We start from the raw sequence: 17,472 nt of genomic DNA, 5'->3' as shown, positions 1-17,472 counted from the left end.
TATGGAGTTTCTAGGTCTTACCTAACAGGTATACCAGCATCCTTTATTGAGTTTCTAGGTCTTACCTAACAGGTATACCAGCATCCTATATTGAGTTTCTAGGTCTTACCTAACAGGTATACCAGCATCCTTTATTGAGTTTCTAGGTCTTACCTAACAGGTATACCAGCTTCTATATTGAGTTTCTAGGTCTTACCTAACAGGTATACCAGCATCCTTTATTGAGTTACTTGGTCTTACCTAACAGGTATACCAGCATCCTTTATTGCCTTTGCAGTGCCACCTGATGCAGCTAGCTTCAATCCAAGGGCAACTAACTCTTTGGCAAATGGAATCAAGCCTGTCTTGTCCGAAACACTTATTAATGCTGGAAAACGATGATAATAATTGAATTAAAAGAAACGCAGATATTTTGAAATTTAAGGAAACTTATGTACTTTGTGTATCGTGTAATTCAAATAATTAAAGAGTACATGCACCTGACACTAAAAAGCAGTTTAGCTGTTGGAACTGTAGATGTTGTAGCTGTTGGAACTGTAGATGTTGTAGCTGTTGGAAATGTAGATGGTGTAGTTGTGGGAACTGTAGATGGTGTGGCTGTGGGAACTGTAGATGGTGTAGCCATAGGAACTGTAGATGGTGTAGCTGTGGGAACTGTAGATGGTGTAGCTGTTAGAACTGTAGATGGTGTAGCTGTTAGAACTGAAGATGGTGTAGCTGTGAGAACTGTAGATGGTGTAGCTGTGGGAACTGTAGAGGGTGTAGCTGTTAGAACTGTAGAGGGTGTAGCTGTTAGAACTGTAGATGGTGTAGATGTGGGAAATGTAGATGATGTAGCCGTGGGAACTGTAGATGGTGTAGCTGTGGGAACTGTAGATGGTGTAGCTGTGGGAACTGTAGATGGTGTAGTTGTTAGAACTGCAGATGGTGTAGCTGTTAGAACTGTAGATGGTGTAGCTGTTAGAACTGCAGATGGTGTAGCTGTTAGAACTGTAGATGGTGGAACTGTTAGAACTGCAGATGGTGTAGCTGTGGGAAGTGTAGATGGTGTAGCTGTGGGAAGTGTAGATGGTGTAGCTGGGGGAAATGTAGATGGTGTAGCTGTGGGAAATGTAGATGGTGTAGCTGGGGGAACTGTAGATGGTGTAGCTGTGAGAACTGCAGATGGTGTAGCTGTGAGAACTGTAGATGGTGTAGCTGTGGGAAATGTAGATGGTGTAGCTGGGGGAAATGTAGATGGTGTAGTTGTGGGAACTGTAGATGGTGTAGCCGTGGGAACTGTAGATGGTGTAGCTGTGGGAACTGTAGATGGTGTAGCTGTGGGAACTGTTGATGGTGTAGTTGTGGGAACTGAAGATGGTGTAGCTGTGGGAACTGTAGATGGAGTAGCTGTGGGAACTGTAGAGGGTGTAGTTGTGGGAACTGTAGAGGGTGTAGCTGTGGGAACTGTAGATGGTGTAGCTGTGGGAACTGTAGACAGTGTAGCTGTGAGAACTGTAGATGGTGTAGCTGTTAGAACTGTAGATGGTGTAGCTGTGGGAACTGTAGATGCTGTAGCTGTTAGAACTGTAGATGGTGTAGCTGTGGGAACTGTAGACAGTGTAGCTGTGAGAACTGTAGATGGTGTAGCTGTGGGAAATGTAGATGCTGTAGCTGTGGGAGCTGTAGATGGTGTAGCCGTGGGAACTGTAGATGGTGTAGCTGTGGGAACTGTAGATGGTGTAGCTGTTAGAACTGTAGATGGTGTAGATGTTAGAACTGCAGATGGTGTAGCTGTTAGAACTGTAGATGGTGTAGCTGCGGGAACTGTAGATGGTGTAGCTGTTAGAACTGCAGATGGTGTAGCTGTGGGAACTGCAGATGGTGTAGCTGTTAGAACTGCAGATGGTGTAGCTGTTAGAACTGCAGATGGTGTAGCTGTGGGAACTGTAGATGGTGTAGCTGTGGGAACTGTAGATGGTGTAGCTGTTAGAACTGTAGATGGTGTAGCTGTGGGAAATGTAGATGGTGTAGCTGTGGGAACTGTAGATGGTGTAGCTGTGGGAAATGTAGATGGTGTAGCTGTGGGAACTGTAGATGGTGTAGCTTCCATCCATCCATAATCATAATGCAAGTCTTTTCTGAGAATTGAAAATTTAAAAAGACAATCTCGATCTGATCAAACAAAAAGTTTACAGACGGATGGACGGACGACGCACCATCAGACGACTTACATAGCATAAAATTCAAGGCGAAAATTGGGACTCTTACTTCACACGGAGTGGAACTTGAGAAGGTTGCTGTCGCCATTTTCCGGACTTGTGCGGGGCTATGTTGTTTATATCTAATTGACAACTCGGTCAATCATGTGTGATTGTAACTAGACTCTTTTCGATTTTAAGGACGATTTTTCAAAATAAGTATCACATAATAAATACCGCTATGACAAAGATAAAGTTGATGAAATCATTTGAACATGCTAAACTATCTTTTCTTTGAACAAACAACTGTTACACGAGTGAAACACTAGAGAGCCATCAGTGATCAAGCAGACAGCGGGAAGGGACCGATAAAACAAATCCACCAAAGGAATGTATTTTGTGAATACAAATAAAAACAGATACATTCTTTAGAGTCTACTTAAGATCACAATTGTAAAAGTTTTAACTGTCATTGTAAACTTAGGTAAATTGACACTTACCAAGTTCTCCAGAAGCCATGGTTGTTTCAGTGCGTCTGGCAGCACGTGTTAAGCGGATAGTCAGCCGAAGTGAAACTGAACTCGATAACCTCGATTTTCATTGGTCGCTGAACAAGAAGCGGAAAGTTCATGAACTTTCAAATTTTGCTCCTTGAAGGAGTATTTTTTTCATTTTTTTTCTGAAGATTTTCAATGAAATTTAGTATTTCACCATGGACTACATGTATACTATACAGACACTGTGATTTTACCGAGCGCTCCATCTTTCGTGCAGTAATTAAAAGCAGTCTGTTACCAGAGACGATATATATATATATACGTCTCTGCTGTTACTTACATGAGGTCACGAAATTAGATCTTGACTTTGCACAAAGACTAATAACAAAACGATATTGTCGATAGCATCGGATACTACTGGGAAAATGGTCAGCGAACCATGCCTGTACCTTGCAAGGTCAGAACGTGGTACGTAGCAGCAAGAATGACAAATATCAATATAACAATTTAAAATGCTTTCAAATCAGAAAACATTGCAAGAAATTAATATAAATAATGACACACTAAACACATTAAAAAAATACATTTTTTGTTTATATTTCAAAATGGAAGTTTTAATCGAGATTTTTTCTTATGATTGCCAGATAGTTAGTGTTATACTTATTTACTACCAAAGTAGATCTAGAATGGTTTTTTTCTTAAGAAAATTGAATAAAGAAACAAAATTATAATAATACATATTTATAAACATTCATGTTTTATTCCACTCTGACAATTAAATTTAAAAAAAAAAAACAAGAAACAAGTTAGGAAATATATAGATAGAGACCCTTGGAAAAGTACAAGGCGGCTGGCTAAGACTGGAAGGGCGTCTGGCTAAGACAGGTTTCTGACCCAGTCGACTAATTGTGTGCACCATGACATGGTTCAGACCGCATGCGTCGCAAAATAAACTGAAAATCTGGAATGTTGACACCCGTCTGAAAAAAAATCTGGACCGCCCGTGTGATGAATAGGAAATGAGAGTTCTAAGCCACTTTATCTCTCCCTCTATATCTATAGTAAATCCCTCCCTGACGGGATGGATCAGCGAGGGACCAGTGAGGGATGAGGGACTGACCCCTTGACCTTGTGAGGGACTGACCAATGACCTTTCATAGGAATTCCCTCTCAAAATAGATTGAATACCCCATAGGGAACATTGAGGGACTGCCTTGCGTCAAGTCTATTTTTAGAGAAACCGGTTCGGTCCGCTTCTATATTGCGGTATCGTAGTATTTTAAGCCCGGTGTGGGTTTTCCCACTTTGTGTATTCTAGACACCTTTACTTATAAAAGCGTTATCAGTTGAAGTTTAACTCTCCAGCTGTGTAGACGTATGTACATACACACTCGCTACTGAAAATATACACAGCAGACAGCTTTTGAGAAAAATAGTGAAAACCAGTCGAGCCTCTCTTTACCTGTAGAGCACCAATATCTCGCTGTCAGTCAAGGTGTATACATCTATATCAGCTGTATATACACAAGTAACTGTCGAATGGAGATGGACAGACGTCATATGCATGCAATACAGACTGTAGTTGAGTTTGATAAATGGGCTGAAAACAATGGTTTGTCTACGGCTACAGACACAGAGCTCAACTTGCGCCGTCTTTCTCTCCTCGTCGAACAAATTTCTACGCCGAAGAATTCAAAGGAAAACAAATGTGATGTTTGTGACAAAGTTTTTAAACAAAAATCTCACTTACTAAGGCATAAAAGAACATTTCACGGTGATTCGACAAAATATACATGTTCTCACTGCGGTATGAGCTTTAACCGTAAAGATAACTTCAATCGCCATATAAAATCACACAAGGAAAATACACCACCAAACAAGAAAAGAAAAGTAGAAGAAATGCTTGACACTACCCATTCAAAATCCCCGAAGCGACAATGTACCGGAGAAAGCAGTGACGCTGGAAAAGCTGACAGTAAAACAGTTAAAATTGAAGGTAAATGTATATGGTGTACAAGAATGAAAAGCTTACTCCCAGGAAAACGATTCTGTGCGCCGTGCGGAGAACAAGGGAGGGAGTGTAACTGGTGTCACCGCCCACTCCCGGAAAGGTTTTATGGGAGGAGGACAGACGTATGTGATCGGTGTTTGACACGGCGTGAAGCTTGGACAACTCGTCAACAACGCGGAGGAGGAATTGAGGCACTTGAAGGGACGGCTCAGTCGGAGACTTTGGATCCAAACCCGGGAAATCTTTGGGACATTTTACAGTTCTTTAGTGACAATCACACGGTGATCAAAGACATTTTGGAAGAAAGACTTCAAAAGGTCAAAGGTATGAAATGGTTCCTTACACTTTTTGTTAAATTTGTGAAGTATGACCAAAACAACGAAGCCATTTATGCCGAACCCACATTTAGATCTATAAATTCAACAAGTACAAATGTATCTCAACTAAAAGAAGGCGTCGCAGAGGCTTTTCAAAACCTACACAGTGCCTATCAAAATTTTGAACGGGATGGGAGTGGGTGGACGATAGACAAAATTCTAAAACTAGAGGTTAACACAGTAGAATACACACCTTTAGAGGGTAGTAGCTACATACCACTTCCACCAAAAATCCAAAAGAAAAAGGCCGTTCTTAACATACAAAATACAGATCAAAAGTGTTTCCTGTGGTCAGTCCTCGCAGATATACACCCCATATATACGGACCATCCAAAACGCGTGACACATTATACACATTACGAGCAGGAGTTGGACTTGAATGACATCGATTTCCCCGTCCCCTTGTCACGGATTTCGAAGTTTGAAAAACAAAATGACATCTCCGTCAATGTTTTAGGGTTAGATGGGGATGGGGTGTATCCATTACACGTGACCGACTTACGCAACAACACTACTAGACATGTGAATCTTCTCTTGTTCTCTAAAGGGGAAAGCAGACACTACTGCCTAGTTCGAAATTTGAGTCGTTTGCTTGGTGACCGAACCGCACACAATGGTCAAGCGTATTATTGTAATTATTGTCTCCACGGTTACACAACCCAACAGCTCCTTGACGATCACATTCCGTACTGCTCCCCACATGGTCCACAAAAACTTAGTTTTCCGAAAACCGAAGAACAACAATGGGTCGTATTCAATCAAATTCATAAGCAGCTTAAAGTCCCTTTTGTGATTTATGCTGACTTCGAAAGTTTTCTCCACCCCATCAGTGCATGTGAACCTAACCCAAACACATCATCCACAACTAAGTATCAAAAACATGAACCTTCCGGCTTTTCCTACTTGGTTAAATGTTCAGCCGATGAACTATCGAAATCCGCGCAGGTCTATAGAGGTCCTGACGTAGTTGATAATTTTTTCACGCAGTTAATTCAAGAAGAGGAAGCTATTTGTCAAATCTTACAAAACGTCAAACCAATGAGCTTGACAGAGGAAGAAGAATCTTCCTTTCAAAAAGCTACGACATGTCACATCTGTCAAAATAAATTAGGAGAGGACAGAGTTCGCGACCACGACCACTTAAATGGATCATTTAGGGGTGCTAGTCACAATCACTGTAACTTCCAGTTTCAGTTTCGACAGGGTAAGAGATCACAGGGATCAAAATTTTACATCCCCGTGGTATTTCATAACTTGCGTGGTTATGATATGCATCTGTTAATGGAATCGGCGGGGAAATTTAAATCGAAACCCTTGTCTTGTATACCAAACAATATGGAAAAATACATGTCATTCTCCCTTGGGAATCTGAGATTCATAGATTCCTTACAATTTCTAAATGCCCCGCTTGACACACTGGTGTCAAATTTAGCAGTCGAAGGAATAGATAAATTCCCAAACTTGTCAAAGCACTTCCCAAAAGAGGAACATCTCAAACTTCTTCTTAGGAAGGGAGTGTATCCGTACGATTACGCGACATCACCCGAAAAGTTTGACGAAAATAAATTGCCCGGAAAGGATCGGTTTTATAATAAACTGACAGAGTCAGATCTATCCGAAACAGATTATGAACACGCACAATCGATCTGGCATACATTTGACATGACATGTTTTGGTGAGTATCATGACCTTTACCTAAAGACGGACGTATTGCTATTAGCCGATGTGTTCGAGAATTTTCGCTCTATCAGTCTAGACTATTACAAACTGGATCCGGCCCATTATTACTCGGCTCCTGGATTTTCCTGGGAAGCCATGTTAAAAATGACCGGGGTAGAACTTCAGCTTCTAGATGATATCGACATGGTACTGATGGTTGAAAAGGGTATTCGAGGTGGTGTGTCAATGATTTCAAAGAAATTTGCACAGGCTAATAATCCCATGTCGCCGGAATACAATCCGTCCAATCCAAACACTTGGCTCACGTACCTTGACATGAACAACCTATATGGCACAAGCATGTCTGAATCTCTACCGGAAAAGGACTTTGCATGGTTGACACCAGAACAAATCGCACAGTTTGACGTATCTAATATTGACGACAATGCGGACACGGGCTACATTTTGGAAGTTGACCTTGACTATCCGGTTCATTTGCACGACAAGCACAACGAATATCCCCTAGCACCCGAGAACATCAGCATTACAAAGGACATGCTCTCTCCACATTCTCTTAAGCTTCGTGAGAAATTGAATATCAAAGGTAAACCTTCCAGAAAACTTGTTCCAAATCTCTGCTCCAAGCAGCAATATGTTCTCCATTACCGGAATTTGAAATACTACCTTTCTAAAGGTATGATCCTTACGAAAATTCATCGAGTTATTGAATTTACTCAATCCGCTTGGCTGAAGCATTACATTGACTTTAATACAATCAAAAGAAAACAAGCACGAAACAGTTTCGAGAAGGACTTTTTCAAACTTATGAACAACTCTGTATTTGGCAAAACAATGGAAAACATGAGAAAGCGAGTTTCAGTGGAACTTGTCAATACACCAAAACGACTCAGAAAAGTGTGTGCTAAACCAAATTTTCAGTCTTTCAAAATTTTTAACAAAGATCTTGTCGCCGTCAACATGAAGAAAACAAACATTGTTTTAAATCGGCCGATTTATGCAGGGTTCTGTATTCTAGAGGTATCGAAGATATTCATGTATCAGTTCCATTATGATTTCATCAAACAAAAGTATGGATCAAAAGCAGAATTATTATTCACTGACACGGACTCCCTCGCATACAGTATAGAAACACCTGACTGGTACAGAGACATGCAAGACAACGCTGACCTGTTTGACACAAGCAATTTCCCAAAAGACAGTTCTATGTTCAGCATGAAAAATTGCAAAGTCCTCGGTAAAATGAAAGACGAGTGTAATGGTCAAATCATGGATCAGTTCGTTGGATTAAAACCCAAAATGTATAGTCTGACGTGTGGGGGTGTAGAAAAACGTACAGCCAAGGGAGTGAAGAAATCTGTTATTGAAAAGCAATTGAGACACCAAGCGTACTTACTCTGTCTTTTTGAAGAAAGCAATTGCAAACATAAAATGAATCTTATACGTAGTTTTGATCACCAACTCTATAGTATAACGGTCAACAAGACCAGTCTGTCTCCTTACGACGACAAACGGTATTTCACTGGCATAGAGAGTTTGGCTTATGGTCATTATAAAACTTCACAGTGATGAACCATTTCATATCAATAAACGCTGAAGTTTTTATAATGTTATCGTTTGTGCAACTATATAGATGTCATTTTGTTTTCACAAAGTATGTATGTTAATTAATGCTAATTTTGCTTGATGGCTGTAAATGCTATAAGATTTGTTTGTACATTACTTCGTTTAAATAAGCACCTCTTGTTCTATGATAAGATAGTATATATGCATGAAAGTAGGAAATGTCCTAATGTACGTCTGTAACATTGTCCTTATATATTTTGTAAATTACTTTTAAAATAATCACCTCTTATACTATACGGTACTAGGTATGCATGAAAGTATGAAATGTCCGTCTGTTTTAATAAAAAATCCTTAAATATCAGTCAATAGTTTGTGTTTTCTATGGTATTACCTTATCAATACAGAAAGAAGAACAACGACAACATCGGAAGCTTTTACAAGTTTTATTAACCATAGGAACTATTTACAAGTGTTCTTAATTATTTACAATCATAATTTTGAATATAAAATTAACTCAATCAAAACTTTCGGGCTGAAAATTTAATCTAATCCTCAGCTTCACCATCGTCTTCATCCATTTCATAATCATCCTCATTATCCGACCCCTCGGAATCAGTATTAACACTCTCCTCGTCATCAGTGTCTTTGACGGAATCCAAATAGTCTTCAAATCGATGTTGCAATTGCCTGAGAGTTACTCGAATGGCCTTCTCACTATCCATACCCTCAGCCATGTAGTTTTCAATGGATTCTATAACCTCCCCGTGTAATCTCCCGTGTCTTAACTGCAATAAATAGGATATCAGTTTTCCATAGTATCCTAGGAATTCTTTAAGGTCCTCGTCCTTGAGTTTCATGTCAGCCTTCGATTTAGCCTCGGAATGTGAGATTCCTTGATTCTCATACTTCTCTAATTTCTTTTGCCATTGTTCTTCGTTTTTCTCTCTGGCTATTTCTGCAAACTGCATAAATACGTCATCTTCATAGTCATCATATGACTCAATCGACGTGTCGCTGTCTTCCGAGATCATTCTCTCGAATTTCATCTTTTTGTCAGGTAAAGAATCTTCCTCAGACATTTTCCTCTTCAATGGAGATTGATCGGGACACCAATTCTTAATGTGTTTCTGGAGATCATGCAAGTTTTCGAAGACAACACCACAATCTTCACAGCTGATCATATTGATATGTGGCTCTTCTACTACAGAAGTTAAATACTTGTCTTCTTCAGAGACTCCTGAATACGTCTGCACGGTAGGAGTGTTATCCTCAGAATGAATCGAAGTAATATTCATGGGTCCTTTTATAGGCTCGTCCGAGAAAACATTACGGCGCAGACGTAGAGATTCAGGGGTAGTGGGTTTCAGATCCACCAGTAAATAACCGTATGGTTTGTCTGTAGCTTCTTTGAATTGTCTCATTAAGTGCTTTGTATTCTCTGGATACATTTGCCGGGCCAACGTCATGATTTGCTGCTTATCCACGGGGTTATTAAACATCACTAAATAGTGACAATTTCGTCTTTGAGTAGGATCCCTATTATAATAAAGATTTTGATTAAGGGCGATGACGGATAGGTTTCTGTGGTGGCTTCCCTCCGTAAACAACTCGTTGACCCGTGGATCCTTAGATGCTATGGACATTAGGTCGTCCAGTATGACAAGGTTTCTAACACTCGGATTAATGAAAGAATCTTGATCTAGGTCGAGGGGTATCCCCTGTATAAATTCAACTGATGGGTATACAGATGCTTTGATGATGTCATATAGAGGTTGCCATCGTTTGTAGAGCCATATGATTCTTTGAGGAGCTGGTGTTATTTTTGTCAAACAATTTTGAAGCATAGTTTTGACAAAGTACGTTTTCCCAGAGGAAGTAGGACCAGACACGTTAGCTGTGAAGGGATGTTTAAAAACAAAGTCCCGATGCTGCTGCTGCAGCGGCGGCGGCGGTGGCGGTGGCGGTGGCGAGGGCGGCGGTGGCGGCTGCGGCGGCGACGGCGGCGGTGACTGTAATCCATGCGATGGAGGCAACAACTGTACCTCCTGCAGCGGCGGCGGTGGTGGTGGGCCCGGCGGCGGCGGCGGATACGCATGAGTGATTTGCGGATATGGTTGACTGCCCCCGTGAATGGTTTTCATGTGTCTTAAGAGAACATCTCTTCGTGAGAACCTTCTGTTACACTCTGGGCACGATGTACACTGCATAGCTGTTAAAATGGAAATGAAGACAACTTCTATATGGTGTCCTTTTTATAGGTCTTGGATGTCGCTTTCTTTGATCCAGTTGTTAATTTTTTTCGGATAACCGAGCCATTTCACGTAGACTTCCTGTATTCCATTTCTCTTGCGTCGTTTCAATACCTTTTCCACCTTAAACAGGTCGTCTCTTCCCTTTCCGACCTTTTGTAGCTCACTATTATAAAACGTCCCTGCTATCGGATCTCCCTCGTAGTCAACGATTTTGTAAACGGGTATACCTTGTCGGAGGTATCGCGCTTTAATGGTGAACACTTCTTCTGTCCATTTCTGTTCATAATCTCGTTGAAACGTGCGTCTGTTACTAGATATCCGTACCACATCTCCTATTTTAAACTTGAAAGGTTTTGAGAATTTCTTTTTCCTTGTAGTTCTAGCCTTCTTGTGATCTACATACAAATGTTTCCATACGAGTGCTTGGTTTGACGTATTGATTTCGTCTGGAGATTTCCCATCAAGTGCACTGTGAGGCCTTGCATTGTAATTCCGGACGATATCTTGCAAAACATCCAAGTAATGATAGGACCTGGTGTGCGTGAAATAGCGGTACATGAGTGTTTTCAATGTTCTGATCACCCTTTCAGCATAATTTGCATGCGTAGCGTTATGAGTGACGTAATGGTCCACCCCTTCTTTATCTAAATACTGCTTCACCCATCTATTTCTCCATTCACTTCCTGGATCCGATCTCACTTCTCTAGGTTTTCTGCCCTGGTTAAAAATCTTTTTGAATCCATCGATGATTGTGTTGTGAAGCTTGTTTTTAAGAGGAACTATCCATAGGTGGCGTGAAAACACATCAATGGCGACGAATGGATAACGCATACCATCGTTTTCTTTTCCTAGGTTGGATACATCAGCAAGATCAACATCCCATAAAGCATCCAGACCCTGAGATATAACTTTCCTAGTCCGAAACTTGTAACGAAGCGGGCGTTGTAAACTATAGGCGTCAATATCCTGAAGGAAGTGACGAATAGCATGAAGGCCGACCTTGCACTTCCCTTCTTTTCTTAAACATTTGTAGATATTTTCTGGTCCTGCATAACTAATGGGACTACTCAGGTCAAAGTAGATACGGTTCAAGTGTTCTCTCCAACTCATGGTTGCAGAATGGAACAATAATAAGCTTCTCGCAGTTATTTATACTGAGCGAATATATGTGTCTACATGCCATAACCAGTTGCTCTAAAAATAGACTTGACGTAAAGTAATCCCTCAATGTTCCCTATGGGATATTCAATCTTTTTTGAGAGTGAATTCCTATGAAAGGTCATTGGGTTAGTCCCTCACAAGGTCAAGGGGTCAGTCCCTCATCCCTCACTGGTCCCTCGCTGATCCATCACGTTAGGGAGGGATTTACTATAAATATAGAGGGAGGGATAAAGTGGCTTAGAACTCTCATTTCCTATTCATCACCCGTGCTCAACGTCATTCATGGCTTCCCTATTAACTTGGCAAACGACGAATGCGACATAATGGTTAACTTAATTTGGTATCTAGTGCACTTCGTAGTACACACGTAGTGAACAAGGAAGTGCACTTTACAAAACATTGAAGTGCATTCCAGTTCACTTCAGTGTTAACTCCAGTTCACTTCAGGGTTAACTCCAGTGCACTACGATGTTAACTCCGGTGCACTAGTGTTTACCAAAGTTTGAAAGACTGAAGTACATATTTCAATAATTGTTTATAGTGAAATGGGTTCCTTTGTTATATGATAATTGAAAGGAGAGAAAAGAATCATTCAAACGATACACACAAAAAAAATATTACTTAAAATTTCAACTGAACATATACATATATTTACATTTGCCCCCGCCCCGTCCCATTGCAACAGTGTTAGAGGGCAAGTGTAATTATATAGGCTATAATTACAACTGCTCGACTATAATTACAACTGCCTGTTTCAGGTGTAGGAATATGTAAACAAACAAAATGGCCGCCTGAAATGTATTTTGAGGCAGGGCAAATGTTTTGTGTAGGAATATGTCTTGAAAAAGAAAAATATGTAGATATAAAAAGATACCTGGTTGTCTTGATGTAATTATTGTGGTTTTATGGGATTTGCCAGAGGCCACTTGTAATTATATCAACAATAATTACATCCAGACAACCAGTTATTGTTTAAATACAAAGAGAACTTGTACACTATCTCTGGTGAGTATAGAAAATCTATAGATGGCTGTACTATTTCAGAGGGAAAAAATAAAAGTACACTTTATTATAGTTAAATTCACATTACATTTCATATCAATGTTGTTACGTGTCAGGATGTGGGTAAATGTACATGACTAGCTGCTAGGCCGATACATGTCCTTTGATGATTACAGGGGAGCTACGCCCAGCTTTTATTCAAACTCGGATGATTTTTTTTTCTCTCATCAAATCCAAGTGTTGTTCATCTAAACATTTTATTGCAACACTTTGTATGCAGGAATGAAAACAGAATAATAAATGTAAGGTTTTGGCGCCAATATTATGTGATATATCATTAACATAATTTTATGGTACATTTTTATTTACCCGTTTTCTTGTTATTCCCAAGCCTGTTGCTGGAACATAATTTTGATGATTGCCTGCATGAAAGCATCCATACAGAGCGCTAGGGACAATACAGAGCGCTAGGGACAATACAGGGCGCTAGGGACAATACAGGGCGCTAGGGACAATACAGGGCGCCGGGGACAATACAGGGCGCTAGGGACAATACAGAGCGCTAGGGACATTTGTTTCCTGTCCACGTATTTCAACGATATATATTGTTTCAGATGCACTTTTATCTCATGTGCATTCGCAAGCAGTTTGTCTCTCTACAATATCAGAAGTTGGAGCATCTTCGAAATTCCAGGATTTTTCTCTTGGTACACCTAGCTATTCTCTCTACACCCCTAGGATAAATACCAGGGTCTCAACGTTCTACAGTCGTCCTAAAGGTGATAAGCTTAATTAGAGATGAGCGCAAATTTTATTTTTGTTTATCTTTAAAACACGGGGTACCAGACAATGCAGAGATAAACTTTACCTCACAAAGTTGAAGGCTCTGTTCGCTGCACATTTCTCGTTACTAGTTTGACCAATCATGTACATTTCTCGTTACTAGCTTGACCAATCATGTGCATTTCTCGTTACTAGCTTGACCATATCATGTACATTTCTCGTTACTAGCTTGACCATATCATGTAAATTTCTCGTTACTAGCTTGACCAATCATGCGCATTTCTCGTTACTAGCTTGACCATATCGTGTACATTTCTCGTTACTAGCTTGACCATATAATGTACATTTCTCGTTACTAGCTTGACCATATCGTGTACAGTTCTCGTTACTAGCTTGACCATATCATGTAAATTTCTCGTTACTAGCTTGACCAATCATGTGCACTTCTCGTTACTAGCTTGACCATATCATGTCCATTTCTCGTTACTAGCTTGACCAATCATGCACATTTCTCGTTACTAGCTTGACCATATCGTGTACAGTTCTCGTTACTAGCTTGACCATATCATGTCCATTTCTCGTTCCTAGCTTGACCATATCATGTACATTTCTCGTTAGTAGCTTGACCAATCATGTACATTTCTCGTTACTAGCTTGACCGATCATGTGCATTTCTCGTTACTAGCTTGACCATATCGTGTACAGTTCTCGTTACTAGCTTGACCATATCATGTCCATTTCTCGTTACTAGCTTGACCAATCATGTGCACTTCTCGTTACTAGCTTGACCATATCATGTACATTTCTCGTTAGTAGCTTGACCAATCATGTACATTTCTCGTTACTATCTTGACCATATCATGTACATTTCTCATTACTAGCTTGACCACCTCATGTACATTTCTCGTTACTAGCTTGACCGATCATGTGCATTTCTCGTTACTAGCTTGACCATATCGTGTAGATTTCTCGTTACTAGCTTGACCATATCATGTCCATTTCTCGTTACTAGCTTGACCAATCATGCGCATTTCTCGTTACTAGCTTGACCATATCATGAACATTTCTCGTTACTAGCTTGACCATATCGTGTACAGTTCTCGTTACTAGCTTGACCATATCATGTAAATTTCTCGTTACTAGCTTGACCAATCATGCGCATTTCTCGTTACTAGCTTGACCATATCGTGTACAGTTCTCGTTACTAGCTTGACCATATCATGTCCATTTCTCGTTCCTAGCTTGACCATATCATGTACATTTCTCTTTACTAGCTTGACCATATCATGTACATTTCTCGTTACGAGCTTGACCAATCATGTACATTTCTCGTTACTAGCTTGTCCAATCATGTGCATTTCTCGTTACTAGCTTGACAATATCATGTACATTTCTCGTTACTAGCTTGACCAATCATGTACATTAAAAGAATTGTGCGGCATCATTCAGGGGAAAATGACTGGTCGTCGCTCCTCTTCAACGGATAGGTACAGTGTAACTATCCGAAACCAGTCAAATGACTAAGCACGTGGCTACCTTCTTGTCCCGACATATTTCAGGGCTGTATATTATATATGTGTCCTTGGATATTTTTTTTTATACATTTGTTGGAATGTGAAATGTGACTGGCTATTCTATTTTTATCGGTAAGATAGCTATTTTAGTGTTCAAACAAGAGAGGCAAACGGGCCTGTTAGGTCTCCTGTTATATACTTTTATGTGAGTCTCTTACAAACTAGATTTCAGATTTTTATTTCTCTCAGACATACAAAGTATGTAACAAGAGGTCAATGTATATCATATTCATATATACATGGCGGATAACAAAGGCATAAAGGCTACAAACTAATTACGTACATTCAATAGCTTTTCAAGTTTTTCTAGAAATTTGCTAACATTTTTTAAAACTTTTACATTGCATATAGTAAATAGTCCACGCATTTTAATAAGGCTAGGGTAAGTATAGTAGTAATTTGGAATAAATAGTTGTCTTATTTGTTTAACAGATACGTGTTCGCACTTAAATAGATAATGATATTCATTACCAATTTCATTAAAACAAAGATTACAAGTTCTGTTTTCTTTGGGTATTCCAATCCATCTTCCAGTTTCTATAGGTAAGTGCATATTTGAAGTTCTAAACTTAACAATAATTTGTCTTTCTTTGGCTTTAGTTTCACAAAGTAATTTTTAAGTTCAAAATTTGTTTTAAAATTGGAATAGGTAGATTATCTTGAAGAGCTCTCGATATCGTTTAACCATTTTTGGATAAACTGATCTCGTAATCTTTGTTTCACAAGTTTCAAATAATCTCTATTAAACGTACCTGTTTTCTGATATGCCCAGATAAAATTTAAACCTGTTTCTATACATATATCTTGAACATTCTTTAACCATTTGAACTCCATGATTACATTTGTTTGTAAGTTAAATATTAAGTTATACATAGTGCTTGACAGACTAATGCTAGTTATCAATTTATACCAAAACATAATTACTCTGGTTTTAACTTCAACATTATGTTATATAAACTATCGATTTTATAACAATTATGAAATAAGTTTTCTGAATTAAATTAACTATTGTTGTACCAGATAGAAGCGCGCAGAGTGTCTTCATGAGGGAGGAAGCTCGAGTAACGTGGTCGGGCATTTCACGTCAGATCGGGGAATCGAACCCCGGCCGCCGCTTGGTGAAAGGCGAGTGCGTTATCCGCTACGTCACCTACTCAGCCATGCCTAAAACCACTAAGTTAAATTCTACTGAAAGGTTTAGTATACCTACTACCAAAGTAGGGTTAAAAGTGGAGTTGAAATTAGCACTACAAATAGAAAGTAGGTTTAAAAGTCGAGTTGAAATTAGCACTACAAATAGAAAGTAGGTTTAAAAGTCGAGTTGAAATTAGCACTACAAATAGAAAGTAGGTTTAAAAGTCGAGTTGAAATTAGCACTACAAATAGAAAGTAGGTTTAAAAGTCGAGTTGAAATTAGCACTACAAATAGAAAGTAGGTTTAAAAGTCGAGTTGAAATTAGCACTACAAATAGAAAGTAGGTTTAAAAGTCGAGTTGAAATTAGCACTACAAATAGAAAGTAGGTTTAAAAGTCGAGTTGAAATTAGCACTACAAATAGAAAGTAGGTTTAAAAGTCGAGTTGAAATTAGCACTACAAATAGAAAGTAGGTTTAAAAGTCGAGTTGAAATTAGCACTACAAATAGAAAGTAGGTTTAAAAGTCGAGTTGAAATTAGCACTACAAATAGAAAGTAGGTTTAAAAGTCGAGTTGAAATTAGCACTACAAATAGAAAGTAGGTTTAAAAGTCGAGTTGAAATTAGCCCTACAAATAGAAAGTAGGTTTAAAAGTCGAGTTGAAATTAGCACTACAAATAGAAAGTAGGTTCCCGTGCAATAACTCACGTGCTGGTGGCCAATCAAACTTGAAATTCACACGTTGCATGCTTTCTTTCGAAGAGTGTATTCTTAGGTTTATAATGTAATTTTCGGGTCCAATGTCGAGGTCGTCATACTATAAACAAGCACTCGTCTGGATATTTAAGCAGTCGTGGAAATAATGTTCACATTAAAAATACTAACATTTTCTCTTTTTAGGTCCCGGCTCTCTGCATGGTCCCGAAGATGCTTCATAGCAAATCTGGTTGATATTGAAACAAGTGTTCTAAGTTTTAAATGCAATGAGGCCAGAACAGGATTTAACCCTGGACCTCTTCTGCTTAATCCATGGTCAGCGCTCTGAACAACTGATCTTCCTGGTCCACGGTAGTATCCGGAACCAGTTGATCTAGTTTTACCGAAAACAAAAACAACCAAAATGAAAAAAGAAAGATTACAGTATGTATGAACATGAGGTCCAATGGGCCTGAATCGCTCACCTGGTATTAATCTCATACCAGTAGCCATAAACGCGACCAAGGTCTGGCTAAACAAGATACAGGCCAAAGATCACCA

The 17,472-nt window shown here is 39.4% G+C and overlaps 3 protein-coding genes across 4 annotated transcripts in view; 1 reads left to right on the top strand and 2 right to left on the bottom strand.

Moving 5' to 3' along the window:
- LOC110460844 (bifunctional purine biosynthesis protein PURH-like) overlaps positions 1-2,773 on the bottom strand; it is a 36,818-nt gene extending 34,045 nt beyond the window's left edge. The window contains exons 1-2 of one of the 2 annotated variants that reach the window (XM_021514021.1): positions 2,681-2,773; positions 241-367 (exon numbers count right to left, since the gene is read on the bottom strand). In XM_021514021.1, the coding sequence (XP_021369696.1) occupies positions 241-367; positions 2,681-2,699 (146 nt within the window). In that variant the 5' untranslated portion in view covers positions 2,700-2,773. Of the gene's footprint in view, positions 1-21; positions 44-240; positions 368-2,680 lie in introns of those variants that run through there. The other variant, XM_021514022.1, reaches the window with a different exon arrangement.
- Positions 2,774-4,486: 1,713 nt separating this feature from the next.
- Positions 4,487-8,311, top strand: LOC110460842. The gene has a single exon (XM_021514019.1). The coding sequence runs from the start codon at positions 4,487-4,489 to the stop codon at positions 8,309-8,311; it is 3,825 nt and encodes a 1,274-aa protein (XP_021369694.1).
- A 453-nt stretch (positions 8,312-8,764) lies between these two features.
- LOC110460840 (zinc finger homeobox protein 4-like) lies at positions 8,765-10,449 on the bottom strand. The gene has a single exon (XM_021514018.1). It carries the CDS (start codon positions 10,447-10,449, stop codon positions 8,854-8,856), a length of 1,596 nt encoding a protein of 531 aa, XP_021369693.1. The 3' UTR covers positions 8,765-8,853.
- Between the last annotated feature and the right edge of the window lie 7,023 nt (positions 10,450-17,472).

This window comes from Mizuhopecten yessoensis, unplaced genomic scaffold (genome assembly GCF_002113885.1).
Source record: "Mizuhopecten yessoensis strain PY_sf001 unplaced genomic scaffold, ASM211388v2 scaffold10487, whole genome shotgun sequence".
In the NCBI taxonomy this organism is placed as follows: Eukaryota; Metazoa; Mollusca; class Bivalvia; order Pectinida; family Pectinidae; genus Mizuhopecten; species Mizuhopecten yessoensis.
Note: the sequence above shows the minus strand (reverse complement) of the source record. Positions and strands in the feature narration are given on the sequence as shown.